The sequence below is a fragment of the Rana temporaria genome, chromosome 1 (genome assembly GCF_905171775.1).
Source record: "Rana temporaria chromosome 1, aRanTem1.1, whole genome shotgun sequence".
NCBI classification, from domain to species: domain Eukaryota; kingdom Metazoa; phylum Chordata; class Amphibia; order Anura; family Ranidae; genus Rana; species Rana temporaria.
The window spans coordinates 225,533,549-225,551,161 of NC_053489.1; the positions used below are offsets into that span (position 1 = coordinate 225,533,549).

At 44.3% G+C, this 17,613-nt stretch overlaps 1 protein-coding gene across 4 annotated transcripts in view; it reads right to left on the reverse strand.

The window, feature by feature from the left end:
- The window catches only part of LOC120937582 (dehydrogenase/reductase SDR family member 4-like), a 156,346-nt gene that overhangs the window by 36,270 nt on the left and 102,463 nt on the right, over positions 1-17,613 (reverse strand). For all 4 annotated transcript variants that reach the window (XM_040350950.1, XM_040350927.1, XM_040350935.1 and 1 more), the window contains 2 exons: positions 16,453-16,587; positions 9,778-9,830 (listed from right to left, as the gene is read on the reverse strand). In XM_040350950.1, the coding sequence (XP_040206884.1) occupies positions 9,778-9,830; positions 16,453-16,587 (188 nt within the window). The remainder of the gene's footprint in view (positions 1-9,777; positions 9,831-16,452; positions 16,588-17,613) is intronic.

Genomic DNA, 17,613 nt, shown 5'->3' on the forward strand with positions numbered 1-17,613 from the left:
TCATCCTCCAGAACCAACGTCCAAGTGAGAACGGTATGACAGAGGCCGGCTTGATGTAACAGGAGCTGTTGTGCCACCTGTTTTCTATAATAGCAGGTGCTGTCAGCGCTGTAATGCATTCCACGCTGGAATGCATATGGCGCCCGCGCAATGACGTCATCGCCCGGGGCCGCGTGCGTTCCAGTGTGGAACGCGGAAGTGCGCCGTAAATCACGGCGGTTTTATGAATTCAGTGCGATTCACTGCACCTGGTCACTTGCCTATAAAAGGCATTCACATCAAACAGAAGCATTGTTCTATTATTGTCAGCCGTAGCTCGGCCACGCTACTGATATTGGTGCCATCGCTCCCCATGCTGCAACACCGCTGCAGCCGGCAACTACTTCTTTAGTGCTGTTACATCTACTGCAACAGAGAGCCATTGCTGGGGACAACGTTGAGGCCTTCCTTGCTGAATACCTTACACCACGGAATCCCTGCTTACTACACTGAAGCCTGCAAACGGATAAGTAGCTATTGTGTCACTTGTAGTGCTATAGGAAAATCTGCTGCTTGTGTGCCATCTAATACAATTGCTATTACTTATTATGCCTTGTGGATATCAACTTACTATTTGGGATATATTGTTGTGCTAAGGACTGTTTGCTAAGGAATACCTTAAAGCAGTGGTCTCCAACACCCGGTCCGCGGCCCACTACCGGGCCGCAGCCTGTTTGCTGGTGGGCCGCGAAGCCTGCGTTATCTGAGGCCCGGCCGCACTTCCGCCCACACAGTTCTGGGTGAAGCAGGCTCGCCCGCATCACCGCTATTCAGCCCGCCCCCTCCCTCCGCAAGTGAAGCCAGGCAGCAGCGGCAGAGCTCGGACAACAGCGGCAGCGCTCGGCTGTGACATCCAGGGCAGGGAGAGCGAGAGGTAAGCTGTGGGGGGATCTGCATCTGGTGGCATGTGGCTGGCACTCTGCATCTGGTGGCATGTGGCTGGCACTCTGCATCTGGTGGCATGTGGCTGGCACTCTGCATCTGGTGGCATGTGGCTGGCACTCTGCATCTGGTGGCATGTGGCTGGCAATCTGCATCTGGTGGCATGTGGCTGGCAATCTGCATCTGGTGGCATGTGGCTGGCAATCTGCATCTGGTGGCAGATTCGGCATTATCGTGAGTTTAACTATTTAATTTTATATTACAATATAATAATACAAATAATGTGCCTCAATCATGCTGATTAACCATGGTGTTGTGATGATTGAAGTGCCATATTGGCCGCGAAAAACCGCATCGTCGGCCCGCATCATCGGGCCTTGGCACAATTTTCATCCACAATGCCGGTCCCCGGTGCCAAAAAGGTTGGGGACCACTGCCTTAAAGGGCCATCTACCTCCAAATTATCTGAGCAATATTCGCCTCCTATATGCAACTACTATTACCTGAGCTATATTGCCTCTTATATGCAAGTACTATTACCTGAGCTATATTGCCTCTCATACGCAACTACTAGTTGTCACTACAACTCTTATTTACTATGAGCTTGACATAAGTACAATTCGCTTAAAAGCCTTGTCCTAAATTATTGAACATGTTTCGCTCTAACCTTTCTATGCTAAGGGTTGATGGTATTTCATGCCAACTCCCTTAGTGGCCTAATACATCGCTATATGTTAAAAGTGATATGATGTAGAGAAACCCCAAACTCCTGTTTGTGTGGAGTGACGCCTGGGGTCCCGTACTGATAATGACTTGCATATAGAGGTGTATTGGAATTCTGATCTTTAAAGTAAATGATATAATTTTAAACGCTAAGCTCTGGTCGCATGTTGTAATCCGTCCATTCTTAGTAGCTCAACGCCTTTCTTTAAGTGAGAGAGAGAGAGAGAGAGAGAGAGAGAGAGAGATGATGTAGAGATCCCCCAAACTCCTGTTTGTGTGGCGTGACGCATGGGGCCCAATATGGAGTTCTCACAAAGAAGCGCATTGAAATCCTTGCTAACCGCAGTTGTGGTTCACTCCGTTTACCAGTGCTGTTACACTTGACACCCTCAAAAAGGTATGACTATACACAGCCATATCACCATGGGAACACACAGCAGGTTAACCAAGCCACCATAGACTTTGCAAGGTTATTTGCACGACGTGAGCTAGTCACCAAAGGACTTGACAAGTTTAATGACTGCCCTGAAAGCTACAGAGCCTGGCGGTCTTCCTTTTAAAATGCCATCAGAGGATTAGGTTTTTCTTGCAGTGAAGAGATAGACCTCCTGATCAAATGGCTTGGAAATGAGTCTGCCTAGCACGCCAGGCGAATCAGAACAATAAATATAAATCACCTAGACATTGGTCTTTAAACTATCTGGGATAGACTTGATGAGTGTTATGGTTCAGCAGAAGCAATAGAAAGTGCACTATTCAAAAGACTTGATAACTTCCCCAAAAATACCCAACAAAGCCTACCAGAAACTTAGGGAGCCAAGTGACTTGCTAATGGAACTTCAAGTAGCTAAATCCGAGGGGGACTTACAAGGACTTGCATTCCTTGACACAGCCAGAGGTGTCAACCCCATTGTACAAAAGTTGCCCTATAACTTGCAAGAGCAGTGGATTACACAGGGATCTCGGTTAAAAAAAGACAACATGATGTTCCATTCCCTCCATTTTCTGTTTTTGTGGACTGTGTCAGCAAGCTAAAACAAGAAATGATCCAAGTTTTGATTTTACATCGTCATGTGCTGCTCCTTTAGGATTTAACCCTCACAAACTTCCAGTAGCAGTACACAAAACCAACATGACTCCTCCAGATTATTTTTCGCAGGTCTGCCAGCTTCTCTAACTCGGAGACAAAGGTCAAAGATCCTGTTAAGCAGTGCCTCTTGCATCGGAAACCACATCTTCTCCTAAAATGCAGAGCCTTCAGAGAGAAAACCCTGTAGGACCGCAACGCCTTCCTCAAGGAGAACCACATCTGCTACAGGTGCTGCTCTTCAACATTTCACCTCGCCAAGGACTGTAAGGTCAGTTTAAAATGCACAGAATGTGACAGCTCAGATCACAACACAGGTTTACATCCTGGGCCAGCTCCATGGACTTTACAACACACTCAGTACTAGTGAGCATGGCAGGGAGGAAGAGCACACCATTACAACTGCACCAGAGATCACTTCACAATGTACAGAGGTCTGCAAAGGAGTCATAGGTGGCAGGTCCTGCTCCAAAATATTCCTAGTCAGAGTCTACCTAGCAGGCCAAAAAGACAAAGCTATTAAGCACTATGCAATTCTGGATGACCAAAGTAACAAGTCATTAGCCAGCTCAACCATCTTTGGCATTAAAGGCCCCAGCATTCCCTACTCCTTAAAAACTTGTGCAGGAAAGCATCCGGCTACCAAGTCGAGTCCATTGACGGACAATCATGCTTGTCTTTGCCAAATCTTAGCGAATGCAACCAGATCCCCGATCATATATCTGAAATTCCTACACCATATGTGGCTGCTCATCACCCACACTTGAAAACTCATAGCGCATCTGATACCAGAACTTAACCCTCAGGCTCAGATTATCCTACTCCTTGGGAGGGATATCTCACGAGTCCACAAATCAAGAGCTCAAATTAATGGTCCCAACAACGCTCCTTATGCTCAGAGGTTAGACCTTGGATGGGTCATCATAGGAGATGTCTGTCTAGGAAGTGTGCACAACTTAGCTCCGTTAGCAGCATGCTCACAAATACCCTAGAGAATGGGAGTCCCTCTCTTTTCCAGCCATGCCACAACCAGTTCCTTGTTAAGGGATCAGCCTACACCACCCACTTCTCTTGTCCCTTCACAAGCCTCACTAGTGACAACTTTGCCTGTGACAGTGACCGAGACCATTTAGGGTGCACAGTCTTTCAAAGAACTAAAGATGACAATCATGTGGCAATGTCTATTGAGGACAAACTCTTCTTAGAAATAATGGAGCAAGGACTAGTCAAAGATAGCACAAACAGCTGGGTCGCACCTCTTCCCTTTAGACCACAGAGACAACATTTACCCAATAACAGAGAACAAGTGCTACAATGTTTTGCTTCCCTTATACGTAATTTACAAAGAAAGTCAGAGATGAGAGAACATTTATTTTCTTTTATGGGGAAGATCTTTGAGAACGGTCATGCCGAAATAGCTCCCAACCTTAAAGACTCTGAAGAATGCTGGTACCTCCCTATATTCGGGGTGTACCATCCCAAAAAGTCAGGTCAAGTCAGAGTAGTGTTTGACTCTAGTGCCAAATTCAAGGGTGTCTCCTTTAACGATGTCCTCTTGACAGGCCCAGACCTCAACAACAAACTCCTGGGAGTACTCTTACGCTTCTGCAAAGACTATATTGCCTTCATAGCAGACATCCAACAGATGTTCCATTGCTTTCTGGTCAAAGAGGAAGACAGAAACTTCCCAAGGTTCCTTTGGTTCAGAGACAATGACCCTTCCAAAGACATCTCAGAGTATCGCATGAGGGTACGCATCTTTGGCAATAGCCCTTCACCTGCATTCGCTATCTACGGACTCAGACATTCCGCCCAAGAAGGTGAACTTGAATATGGCTCAGATACAAAACAATTTGTAGAGAAAGACTTTTATGTAGATGACTATTTGAAATTCTTACCTTCCAGTGAGTCTGCAATCTGTCTTCTTAAAAGAGCACAGGAAATGCTCGCTTGTTCCAATCTCAGACTTCACAAGATTGCTTCCAACAGCAAAGAGGTAATGGAAGCTTTCCCTGCTCAAGACCATTCCAACGATCTAAGGAACTTAGATCTAGGTACAGACTCTTTACCTGTACAACACAGTCTAGGTCTACTTTGGGACTTGAAATCTGATTCCTTTACCCTCCAAATAAACAAAGAAGAAATGCCTTTCACTCGCAAAGGTGTCTTGTCCACAATCAATAGCCTATACCAGTGATGGTGAACCTTGGCACCCCAGATGTTTTGGAACTACATTTCCCATGATGCTCAACTACACTGTAGAGTGCATGAGAATCATGGGAAATGTAGTTCCAAAACATCTGGGGTGCCAAGGTTCGCCATCACTGGCCTATACTATACATTAGGATTTGCGGCACCTGTTACAATTCAAGGTAAAGCCCTACTTAGAGACTTGATTCGTGAAACATCCGACTGGGATGCCCCACTACCCCTTGATAAGAGGAACTCTTGGGTAGAGTGGAAGAACTCTCTCAGTCTTATCTGATCTCCATGTTTCACGCTCATATGCTCCTATACCCTCTACAAAGACGCAGCATCAAACCCTTTGCATATTCTGTGATACTTCTATCAAGGCAATAGCTGCTGTGGCCTACTTAAGAACTGTCCACACTACAGCACGTGCCACGTAGGTATTGTCATGGGCAAGCCAAAGCTAGCGTCACACCCTGAGCACACTTTACCTAGGCTGGAACTTTGTACTGCGGTACTAGCCGTTGAACTAGCAGAACTTTTAACCTCAGAGATTGACATTGACCGCAAGGATATCCATCTCTACACTGACAGCAAGTTAGTGCTAGGCTACATCTATAATGAGACCAGACGTTTCTATGTTTACGTCAACAACAGTGTTGAGGATTAGGAGATCCACTTATCCAACACAATGGCACTACGTACCTACCGACCATAATCCTGCAGACCATGCTACAAGAGCTGTTGCTGCATGTAACCCTTAAAGACACAACATGGTTTACAGGACCTGCATTCTTGTACAATGCAGAACAGACTGTTCCTAGGAGCGACACTATTGAATTAGTAGATCCAGACTCAGATACTGACATCCGTCCTGAGATCTCAACATTTCAGACTGCAACTTCAGACTGCCAGCTTAAATCTGAAAGATTTACCAGATTCTCAAAATGGAAGGCGCTTGTTCGAGTTATTTCTGGTCTTATCTATATAGCTCACTCTTTCAAAGGTGACTGAAACAGCTGTGACCGCAAAGAATGGCATCATTGTCAAAGGACCAGTTCAGCATGAGAGCTCCGACAGTCCCAGGATTTTATCATCCCTACTGTACAGCATGAAACCTATGCTAAGGAGATTGACTGTATCTTGAAAAGGAAACCTATCCCTACAGTGCTCTGAGAAATAGATAGTGGCATCTTATGATACCAGGCAGGGAGTATCATGCCTTTGGCCTACAAGGAAATACAGTAATAGCTTCTGGACTTGTAATTCAAATATTGTCCACTAGATGTCACTCTTAACAAAGGACTGCTGATGGGCAATGTTCTATGGTAATGTACATTTCCTGTTGTGTTACTGAAAACTGTCTTCACTTCCTATCACCACTCTTTCATCTCCTTTCCACTGGACAGTCCACATGGAGTCAGCTAAGCCTGCACCACATGTTTCCTAAGTCTTGATCCTCCTGGGACAGCATCGCTGGTATAATAAAGACTGTTTATCTATATGCCTAGTATACATTTGTTTGTGTTCATATAATTCTTATATGTTCATTTATTTGTTTATCTCTAGTTTAACCATTATTCATACGCATCTTATATGGCCACCATCTGTTCATTGTAATAAAGATCCAAAGTTACAGACAGTCCAGTTATTTAGGATGCAAGGTTTAAGCTGTATGTTGAGCTACATACACGCCAGGGGCAAATGTGTAGCGAGAACAGAACAATCGTAGTTTGCCGCCATTCCACGAGCATGCACAATTTTGAAGTGCGACATGTTAGGTATCTATTTACTCAGTATAACATAATTTTTTATATATGTTACTGTACAATTGGGTATTATATTGTGTTTTTGACCAAAAAAATTGTGTTTGAAAAACTGCTGCACAAAAATACGGTGTGACATAAAATATTCTCTAGAGCCTCTGCTTATTTTACATACATACATGTGAGAAGTTTCAGAATAAGCAACATGTTTGCAATAATTTTATGATTTGAGTTTTTGTGTGTGTTATAGATTTAAATTGCCATTAGTAGAGGGAGAATTTAGAAACACTATGGGATTTACTAAAGGCAATTCCACTTTGCACTAGAAGTGCACTTGGAAGAGCACTCGGAAGTGCAGTCGCTGTAGATCTGAGGGGCACATGCAAAACAGAAAAAGCATTTTTGCTTGTACTAAATTGGATGATAAAAAGCTTCCCCTCAGATCTATAGCGACTGTACTTCCAAGTGCACTTGTAGTGCAAAGTGGATTTGCCTTTAGTAAATCAACCCCTATGTAATGCTGGCAGGGAACATTGACAATGATGAGATTCCCTCACCAAAGTTATTCTGAAATACTGCAAGAATCACAATCTGCATGTAAAGTACATTAAAGTTAAGTTGCCCATCCCGTGTCTGCTTTAAATATTAAATTTAAATGGAGGAAAAGCGTCTCTGACTCCAATTGACTTACATATGCTATAAGATCACTTTCACACTGGAGCGGTTTGCAGGCGGTATTGCGCTAAATATAGCACCTGCAAACCAACCCTAAACAGCCGCTGCTGTGTCTCCAGTGCGAGGGCTTTCACACTGGAGCGGTACGCTAGCAGGATGGTAAAAAAAGTCCTTCTGGCCGCATCTTTGGAGCAGTGAAGGAGCGGTGTGTATACTGCTCCTGCCCATTGAAAATCAATGGGACACCACGGCTATACCGCCGGCAAAGCGGCGGTATAGGCACTTTGCAGTGGTTTTTAACACCTTCTCAGCTGCTAGCGGGGGTAAAACCACCCCGCTAGCGGCCAAATAGCGCCGCAAAATTGGCTTTACCACCGACGCACCTCCCGCCCTAGTATGAAAGGGGCCTAAATTATATTTCATGGTGAGAGAAATTTTGTGTCTTTAACCAGTTGCCACCCGCCCACCGTCAAATGACGGCGGGGCGGTGCAGCTCTCGTTCTGGGACGCCGTCATATGACGCGGCGGCCACGCCATGTTGCTAGGACATGGCGCAACCTCTGTAAAAAAAGCCGCGTCCTCAGCTCTTTAACCATGTGATCGGCTGTGTCCAATCACAGCTGGCCACATGTAAACATGGAATCGGTAATCGTCGCTCCTCACACTGACAGTGTGTGGCGAGAAGTACCGATCAGCAGCATCTCCTCACAGGGGGCAACACGATGTGTAATTAGGGCACTGATCAGTGCCCTGATTACATTATAGCGTCAACAGTGTCACCAATCAGTGCCCACCATTGCCAGCAATCAGTTTTCATTAGTGATGCCAGTTAGTGATGGCCATCAGTGCCGCCCATCACTGCTGTCCATCAATGCCCAGTGTTGCCCATCAGTACCGCCTATCAGTGCCCACCAGTGTCGCCTATCAGTGCCACCTAACAGTGCTCATCAGTGCCACCTAACAGTGCCCATAAGTGCGGCATATTATTGCCTCCTAATCAGTGCCCATAAGTGCCACCCCACCAATGCCCATACGTGCCGCCTCATCAGTGAAGGAGAAAAAATTACTTTGTTATACAATTTACTGACAGAAACAAAGTAAAAAAAAAAAAATTGTTTTAAAAAAATTGTCAAAAAAATTGATTAAGTACCACCAAAAGAAAGCTCTACTGTATTTGTGTGAAGAAAAATATAACAATTTTATTTATTGTAGCGTGCAATTGTCAAAGTGCGACAGCGATGAAATCTGAAAAATGGCCTGGGCAGAAAGGGGGTGTAAATGCCCTGTAGGCAAGTGGTTCATAAATTATCCCTCAACTATGACAAGAAGCAAACTTATACAGACTAAAGGAACATAAGCTAATATTAGGCATCTGTTCTCTGGACATGTTTTGAAGCATTATGTGTGCGGTCATGAAAAAACAGTATATCAGGTGAGACATCTCGAAATGAGAAACTCACTGGATATATGACGTCAAAACATTCACCCCTTTTGGGATGAACATAGAGTGGGTTGTAAGCAGTTTCATAAATAATGGTTAATATTATCAAACATATTTTTATATTATTGGTTTTTATTTTTTATGACTATATCAGTTGCCTCTTTCTTGTAATATAATTATTTACATATTTTATTGTACGTATCATTTTTGTACTCTGGATGTGTTAATATTATTGGCATGCAATTTTTTAATTATACATAAGATGGCACTATATTAGACAAGTGATTATAAAAGTTCCTAAGGAGTTTGTTTTTCAGGAGCTGGAGGGTGGCTGGTTACCTGGAGGGTGCCCCCCTCTGCCTCCGGTATCCAGAACAAATGTTGTTTTTTATTTTAATATATGTTCTTTTCCTTGGTCCTGGCATTTTCAGCTTCTGGGTGTTGGAGCGCATTGGTTGTTATTACTGATGCCTCTTATGTTCCTGGTGTGTGAAATTCAGGCCAGAAGCATAGTCGAGGAACAAGCCAAGGGTCGATAACAAGTGGTAGCAATCATGTATGGCAGCAGGGAAGACAAGAGCAAGATACTGGCTGAACAGAGCACAATAATCTGCCAAACAGGAAGTGCAGAGACATGGCTTAAATTAGGAAGTTCATAGGAGGAGCAAAAAGGTTCAAGGTTTAAGACAAACAAGGTTCAAGGCAGGATCATCCAAGGAATTGTTCAGGCACTGTCCAGCATTCCAGGTGGCTAAACAAGAAGATACATTGCCTAATCCAGTCACAAATTAATGGTCAAGTGAATGGAAGTCAACTATAAAGGCATTTTGTGACCACTATAATTTGAGGGTCTACTTTGTGTGGCAAACTGCTTGGTTTTAGAATGGTGGTGCATTCACTTTCACACGGAAGCCGATTGTGGGACTTATTTTCTATTAGACATTATTTAGTTATTATATAAACATTATACATACCTGTGAACCCCAAGAGGAATCAGTTTTGACGCTATGTCTGGAGTCTTTAGTATCTGTAAATGTTAAGCAGCGGTTTAGTAAAAGTAATCCTTTCACATGTTGCTTGTATAAGAGGTAACTATAATTAACCACTTAACGACCAGGCCTTTTTCTTATATTTGTTGTTTACAAATCAAAAATCAGTAATTTTTGCTAGAAAATTACTTGGATGACCTAAACATATACATGGTTTTTGTGTAGCATTTAAAAAAACAAAAAAAAAACAAACACACTTTATATAGCACATACACACACACACACACACAATATACCCCAATGTTTTTGTATAACATGAAAGATGATGTTACGCCAAGTAAATATTGTATTTATCGGCATATAACACTTTTTTCCCCTGAAAATCAGGGGGAAATAGTGTGTGCGTGTTATGTCTCGGAATGGAAGGAAGACACGAGCACCGCTGGATTACACAGAGCCACAATCTCCTGTGTATCCGGCGCTCAGCCACACACAGTCCGGCCCGCAAATTGGACCACTGTTTTGTCTATCATAAGAGCCAGGTGAGGGTGAGTGACTGAGCGCCGGATACACAGGAGATTGCGGATGTGTAATGTGGCACTGGCGAGGCTGCAAAGATCTTTTCATGTGGTTATTGACACAATCATGTGAAACTTCTGGAAATGGGTCTGGATGTGTTATTTTCTCTATTTGTACTTATTATAGGAACAACGCAAACACTAAAATCAAAGACTCCCAATAACAGCCTTCATGTACCACCTATAATGCAGATTATTATCATATTTGTACAAGAGTATAAGCTGGAATGTCATCTTCTTTTAGTGACTTATTATCGTTTTTTGTTAAGGCATAAAAGGAGATGAATGCATGAAAGTCATATTCCCAAGGGATGTGTCTTGTTGGGATTTTAAATGATGATTATTTTTTGATGGAGCAGCCTTAAAGGGTCACTAAAGAATTTTTTTTTTTTTTTTTGCCGAAATGACCGTTTACAGGGTATATATACATAATAGTTAACTGATTCCTTTTAAAAATGATTAAAAATAGATAAAAACCAGTCATATAATGTACCTACAGTTTAGTTTTTGCTGTTGTTTCCTGGTTCTCTGATGTACAGAGACAAATAGCCAATAGAGGGCAGTGAAGGTTTTGCAAACCGAAACTGGATTGGTGCTGAGGGGTTTTAGAGACACCTCCTTGATTAGTCACCACAGTGAGAAATCTCCCAGTACTGTGGTGATCAGGAAACAGACAACCAGGAAGTGTCCAGAACAGAGAGGAATTACAGCAACATCAAAGCAAAATCGAACAATGAGGACATGAAACCAGGACTGCAGTAAGGTAAAGGAAGCTATTTAGCTAAAAAAAATCCTTTAGTGACCCTTTAAGGCACATTCCAAAATTCACAATTTAAAGAACAATAAGAACTAGACTACAATGTTTAAACAGTGTAGTCTTTGGGTTTTATCTTTTGTTCTGTTTATGGCATATATGCATTTTGTCTGTGGTGTTTTTTTTTCCTGTTGCTTTCCTGTTTAGGTCTTTAAAACCAGACATTTCTTCATTATACAAAGTTGCATAGGTTTCTATTTTTGTCAATGTGACTCCAAATATTCAGTGCATGTGAATCTTTCTGGTCCATGTTTTATGGATTATGATGGGCATCTTACAGGCTGCAGATAGGCACTAAACAGGCTGCAATGAGGGACACATTAGAACAGGGGTGTCCAAACTTTTTTTTAAAGAGGGCCAGATTTGATGAAGTGAATATGTGTGAGGGCCGACTATTTTGCCGGACATTCTTTGAACCATTACAATTCGATCTAAGCACTAATACACAATGCCCAACAAGAATTCTATTGCCTTTTTGGCTGTGTGGTGAACAGATGATCTCGAGCGTGTTATTTGGATATACCGTATTTATCGGCGTATAACACGCACCTTAACTTTAAGATGGAAGTTTCAGGAATTATTTTTTTTTTTTAAATAAAGAACTGTAAAGCAAAATAAGGGTCAGTGCCCATCAATGCAGCCTAATCAGTGTCCATCTGCAGCCTCACCATTGCTATTAATGCAGCCTCACCGTTGCCCTGAATGCAGCCTTACCATTGCCATCAGTGCAGCCTGATCGATGCCCATCTGCAGTCTTGGAGGGGACCGGGAGGGGGGCAGGATGAGCACCAACAGATTACATACAGGAGAATCTCCTGTTTACTCAGCGACCTCTTTAATACGAAGTCCCACCTCCTATTATAGACAGAACAGATGTCCAATGGCAGCATTTGGCCCACGGGCCGGACTTTGGACATGCCTGCATTAGAGGCTGCAATTATGCGATACTGTCAGCCACAAGATCCTCCTGGCTCGGCTGCAGGACGAGTTCTATATTACAGGTGTACCCCTTACCTGGATACGCAATTTCCTGACAGGCAGAACATTCCAAGTAATATTGGGCTCATTTAGGTCAGCGAGGGTGCCCCTTCTTTGCGGGGTCCCTCAGGGCTCGGCAATTTCGCCGTGGCTGTTTAATTGCTATGTGAGGCCCGTGGTAGATATCTCTTCATGGGGGTTGGCCACTCAGGTATACGCTGACGACATACAAATTGTGGCCAGTGATGCTCTCAACCCCACGGCAGCCCACCTTCTTTCCTGCTGCCTCTCATCTATCCAGACATGGATGAAGGACAATCGTTTGGCCCTGAACGTATCCAAAACTTCTTACAGGTCCAACACAAAGCTTAAACCTGCTTGCAGAGTGGCCCGTATCAATGGGCCCATGTCCCACTCCATCCAGCCAAGTAAGAAACCTGGGCGTCATATTTGACAATAAACTTTCATGGATTCCACAGGTGAGGAATTGTACCAAGAATGCCCTTTACTATCTTCGGATGCTGCGACGGGTAAAACATCTGCTCTCCCAAACACATAGAAATACACTAGTACAGGCCTTAGTCATCTCACGCCTTGACTTTTGCAATGTGGTATACCTTGGACTCCCTATTAAATGGTGCAGAACCAGGCAGCTAGGTTGATTACGGGGACCTCAAGATGGGACCATATATCACCCGTTCTCAGACTACTTCATTGGCTCCCATGCGCAAGGAGGATCAAATTGAAGGCTTTGTGTGTTATGTTCAGGGCCTTCAAACAACATGGCCCATTGTTCATTAATAACATGGCCATACATTACCATCCCCCCAGGGCACTGAGATTGGCCGATCAGGACTTTTCTGCCATCCCTCCAGTAATGTTGATTTTGTTCGGTGGCCGATCCTTCAGAGCCAGAGCCGCCTCGCTTTGGAACCTTCTCCCGTTGCCTTTGAGGAAGTTTACTGTTCTTATTACCTTCAGAAAGGCTCTGAAAACATTCCTCTTTGGGGCAAGTTGATCATGACTACGCCTAATTAAACTTACCTGGCCCCTCCTCCCCTTTTCCTATGTCCCCCTCACTCCAAACCCCCTTGCTACCGTTTGTTTTTATTGTTGATATTTTACATGGTTTCGCTTTTCTTTTATGTACACGAGCTATCAGTTCGTCTATGAAGTCTTTTTCCTTTCTTTTTCTTGGATTGCTTTTTGGTCCAGAATAGACCAGCGGACCTCCTTCCAGCGCTTAGACACACCCTTTAGGGTGTATGTGGCGCTGTAAAGAAATATTAAAATCAATCAATTAAATCAATCAATTATGGGCACTGATCAGACTGCATTGATGGGCACCGATCCTTATTTTGCTTCAAAGTTCTTTATTTAAAATTTAGTTTTTTTTCCTGAAACTTCCCTCTCAAAGTTAAGGTGCTTGTTATACGCCAATAAATACGGTAGCTACCCAACATGTAATGCTTTAAAAATTGCACTCTCCTGGAATTAAGCCAAACTATGGTACTTAAAAATCTCCAGAGGTGACACTGTAAAAATGTGTACAGGTTGCCAGTTTAGAGTTACAGAGGAGGTCAAGAGTATTTGATCACCTCTGTGGTTTTTATTTTTTGCAAAAAAAAAAAAAAACACACACACAATATGTGTATATTGATTGGTTTGCGCAAATGTTATAGCATCTATGAAATAGGGGCTATATTTATGGCATTTGTTTACTAGTAATGGCGGCGATCTGCGATTTTTAGCGAGACTGCAACATTGCGGCAGACAGAGCGAACACTTTTGATACATTTGATACATTTTTGGGACCATTGACATTTATACAGCGATCAGTGCTCTAACTGTGGGGGGGATGCATTTGACTAGAGGAGGAGCCAGATCGCTGTTCCTAAACAAGTTGGAACAGACAGACAGGCAGACAGACAATCTGTCTCTCCTCGCCTTACAGAATGGTGATGTATAGGTTTACACACACACACACATCCCCATTCTGGCTGTCGTGCCCATGATCGCGTATAGCCGGCAGACATTACGCCCATCAGCCACGCGCATAGGGTCCCCTGCCGTACAGCGGGCGTGCGCCTGCTATAGCTAGTTAAAGGGCCAACGTACAGCTATGCGATTTGCACAGGATAGCCGACCTGCTACCGTAGAATGGCGGTGGCTGGTCAGCTAGTGGTTAAAAGCAAGATCAAAAATAATTTTTTTTTTTTTTTTAATTAAAGCAAAACACACATGTTTACATGTCCAAGAACCAGAAGTCACATCATGACGTTGCTCCGATCCTCCAAGGGCATAGAGTTGAGCGGTGACCATCTTGCCATCGCTTATCTCTATGGAAAGACACTGCCGGAGCCGGATGGTTCCCAGGCTCAGTGATCGGTAACATAAGTCTGGGAAGGATTGAATTGGTAAAGTCTACCCATAGTAAGTTGACCTGGCCCATCCTTCCCCGTTTTCAGAAAGAAGAGAGAAGGGCTGTGTCAAGTGCAAATTGTGAACTGAAAAGCTAGTCAACTGCATGTCATTTTCAGGGAGATATCTTTCTCTGCAAAAATGTATGAAATTTTTGAGACCAGTCAAGTACGATAGATTTTGAGTGGCTTATATCACAATTACATATTTTATTGACTAAGCCCAATAATGGTTTTAGAAACGATTTTAAAATTAATATATGAAAACTTTGGAAAGTTTGCACAAGCCTCTGCATTGCACCTAAGCCTCATCACGATTTCACTTTTAGTGCCTGGTGATTAAAGAACAGGCCCGGAGCTAGAGGGAACCTGGGTGTAGGGCCAGCATGACTAGGGAAAGCTGTGGGGAGAAGACCAGGAAGTGGTCATAGGATGTTTATGGGAGTGAAGGGGGGAGTTTTGGTCATTGGGAATGGGAGGAGCAGTAGTTAATTTTGACCCCGGGCAGAGGGAGGGGTTAGCACATTTCCGGGCAGCAAGGCAAAAGGAGAGGACATAGACAGGGAATTTTGTGCTTAGTGTCTTACCTTAGCGATGGAGACTTTTGATGGCCTGGTTGAGCAGCTGCGTTCGGCTGCTGAGGCGAATGGCGCGCAGGGGCTGAACTCCCAGCTATCTGGGCTGCTGCAGGGGTCGGGGCAGGGCTCAGTTCCTCCTGCCCCGTTGCCTCCGGCGTGCTTTAGGCCTGATGAGACCCCTCGGGTGAGCCCGGATTCGGACCCTTCAGCTCTCGGGGCCAAGCGTCAGGCTTTGGCTGCTGGAGTTGGGAGGAATTTTCAATGTCAGCGGGACCTGGCCGAGAGGGTGGCATCTCCGTCCCCCTCCAGGCCTTTGGCTAGGACACAGGATTCGGCTGCGGACCGGGCGGGGCCTTCCTGTTATGTTTGCACGTGTTCCCAAATTGCAGGTAAATCATGTTGCTGTTTAGCAGATCAACAGGGATGCCATTCATTTTTAATTGCACCCTCACATATCAGAAAATGTGATGCATTTTCTTGTACGCAAAACCACATGGTGCCATAGCACAATGTGGTTCTGTGTGGCTGCATTTAAAAAAAAAAGTCTGGGACTTACCCTCCCCCCACATTTTCCACAGGTACAGCATCTAATTGAAATGAATGGGCTGGTGGGCCCACTCAAACGTGGCACATGACCTGCTTGTTGTGTGACCCAAGCCATAAGGAGCGTGATGAATACTATACAACTTCTTTGTTCCAGCAACCAACTCTGCTATTGCTTGTCTGGTCATTTTGAATGAGCTCTTATTTTCCTCAAAAGGTCCACATCAGCAGTCTCTCCCTACTGCAGCAACCTCTGCTACTGCTTGTACTTAGCCTTTATGTATGTGCTGCTGCCTGGAAGGAAGATGCACAGATGCAGAACTACTAAATAAGGTCTGCCAGGGCAGGACAGGTCAAGGACAAATCTCACTCTTCTGTTTCTCACCTGGCCTCCCTTTGCCTCGGGCCCCATAGTGGTCACATGGGCGATATGGCAGTAGTTACCTTATTAATGCTCTTTGATTAAGCCCCGGTAAGGGGTGAAATATGTTAGGGGGTACGAGTCTGGGTGGAATGTCTGCTTGTGCTGAAATTTTTTTTATTTTTACCCTTTGGAAGAGGTGTGCAACTTCAGAGTCGTGTGTGGAAGAAACAGACCCCAGAGAAATGAGCACCTGTGAGCTGGGAATAGCTTAATCTTTTCTGAGTAACATCCTTTAAACAAACATGAATTGCTCTTTCCCTGTTAACATAAATTGGTTTATTCAGTGTATGAATTATAACATTACCATGACATTTTTTGGACTTACCACTTTGCTGAAACTGGTATTGATTAGACCCAGAGCCAGGCTATTTACTCTGATGTTCATGAAACGCAAAGCTTGTGCCAACATATTGGTTAATCCATGCAACGATGTCTTCGTTATTGAATATGGACCTATATACTAGAAAATAAATATTATATAATGGATGTATTTATATTACAGGTGCTGGTGCTGGTGCTTCAATCATCATGGCACCATGGTTGGTATAGTGCCAAGATAATTGAAGCGCATTATTTCTATTATTACATTGTAATATAACATGAAATAGTTTAACTCACCATAATACAGAATCAGTGGGAGCCCTGAGTCTGTCACTTGCCACCGTCGCCTGCCATCAGATGCAGCTTGTCACTTGCCACAGTTGCCTGTCATCAGATGCAGACTGTCACTTGACAGTGGCCAGTGACAGTGTCCCTGTGGTCCCAGAGTGAGGGCGGCCAGTGAGAGATGGGAGGACAGGTGCCAGGTGGATGAGAGGACAGGGTGGGAGCAGCCAGGTGGGTAGTATGTATAGGAGAGGATGATGGGGGAAGTATGTAAAGGATGTAAAGGAGAGAAGTGTGGAGGGATGATGGGGGTAGTATGTATAGGAGAGAAGTGTGGAGGGGATGATGGGGGTAGTTGTCATGAAGATCCTGCCAGAAACAGGCGACTCACACTTTTCGGTTCCCGATCACGGCTGCAATCGCGTGTGCGTGCACATGTGCACACCCCTGTTGGAGCCAGGCGGGGTATTTAAGCTGGCCTCTGACACACCATCCCTGCCGTCCGCTCTACAGCATTGTGTATCTGAAACCTGATCTGAGACTTAACCTGTGGAAGACCCTGGCTTACCTGTGACTATTCCAGCCATCAGCCTGCACCTGATCCTTGGCCTGTTCTGACTACCTCGCTGTCCACCCGATAACCGACCCGGCCTGTCTGACCATCCAGTCTGCTGAACGGTTCCAGTCTGTTCCTAATTCCAGTCCAGCTGAACGATTCCAGTCTGTTCCTAGTTCCAGTCCAGCTGAACGATTCCAGTCTGTTCCTAGTTCCGGTCCAGCTGAACGATTCCAGTCTGTTCCTAGTTCCGGTCCAGCTGAACGACTCCAGTCTGTTCCTAGTTCCAGTCCAGTTTGCTGAGCTGATCCAGTCTGCTGAGCT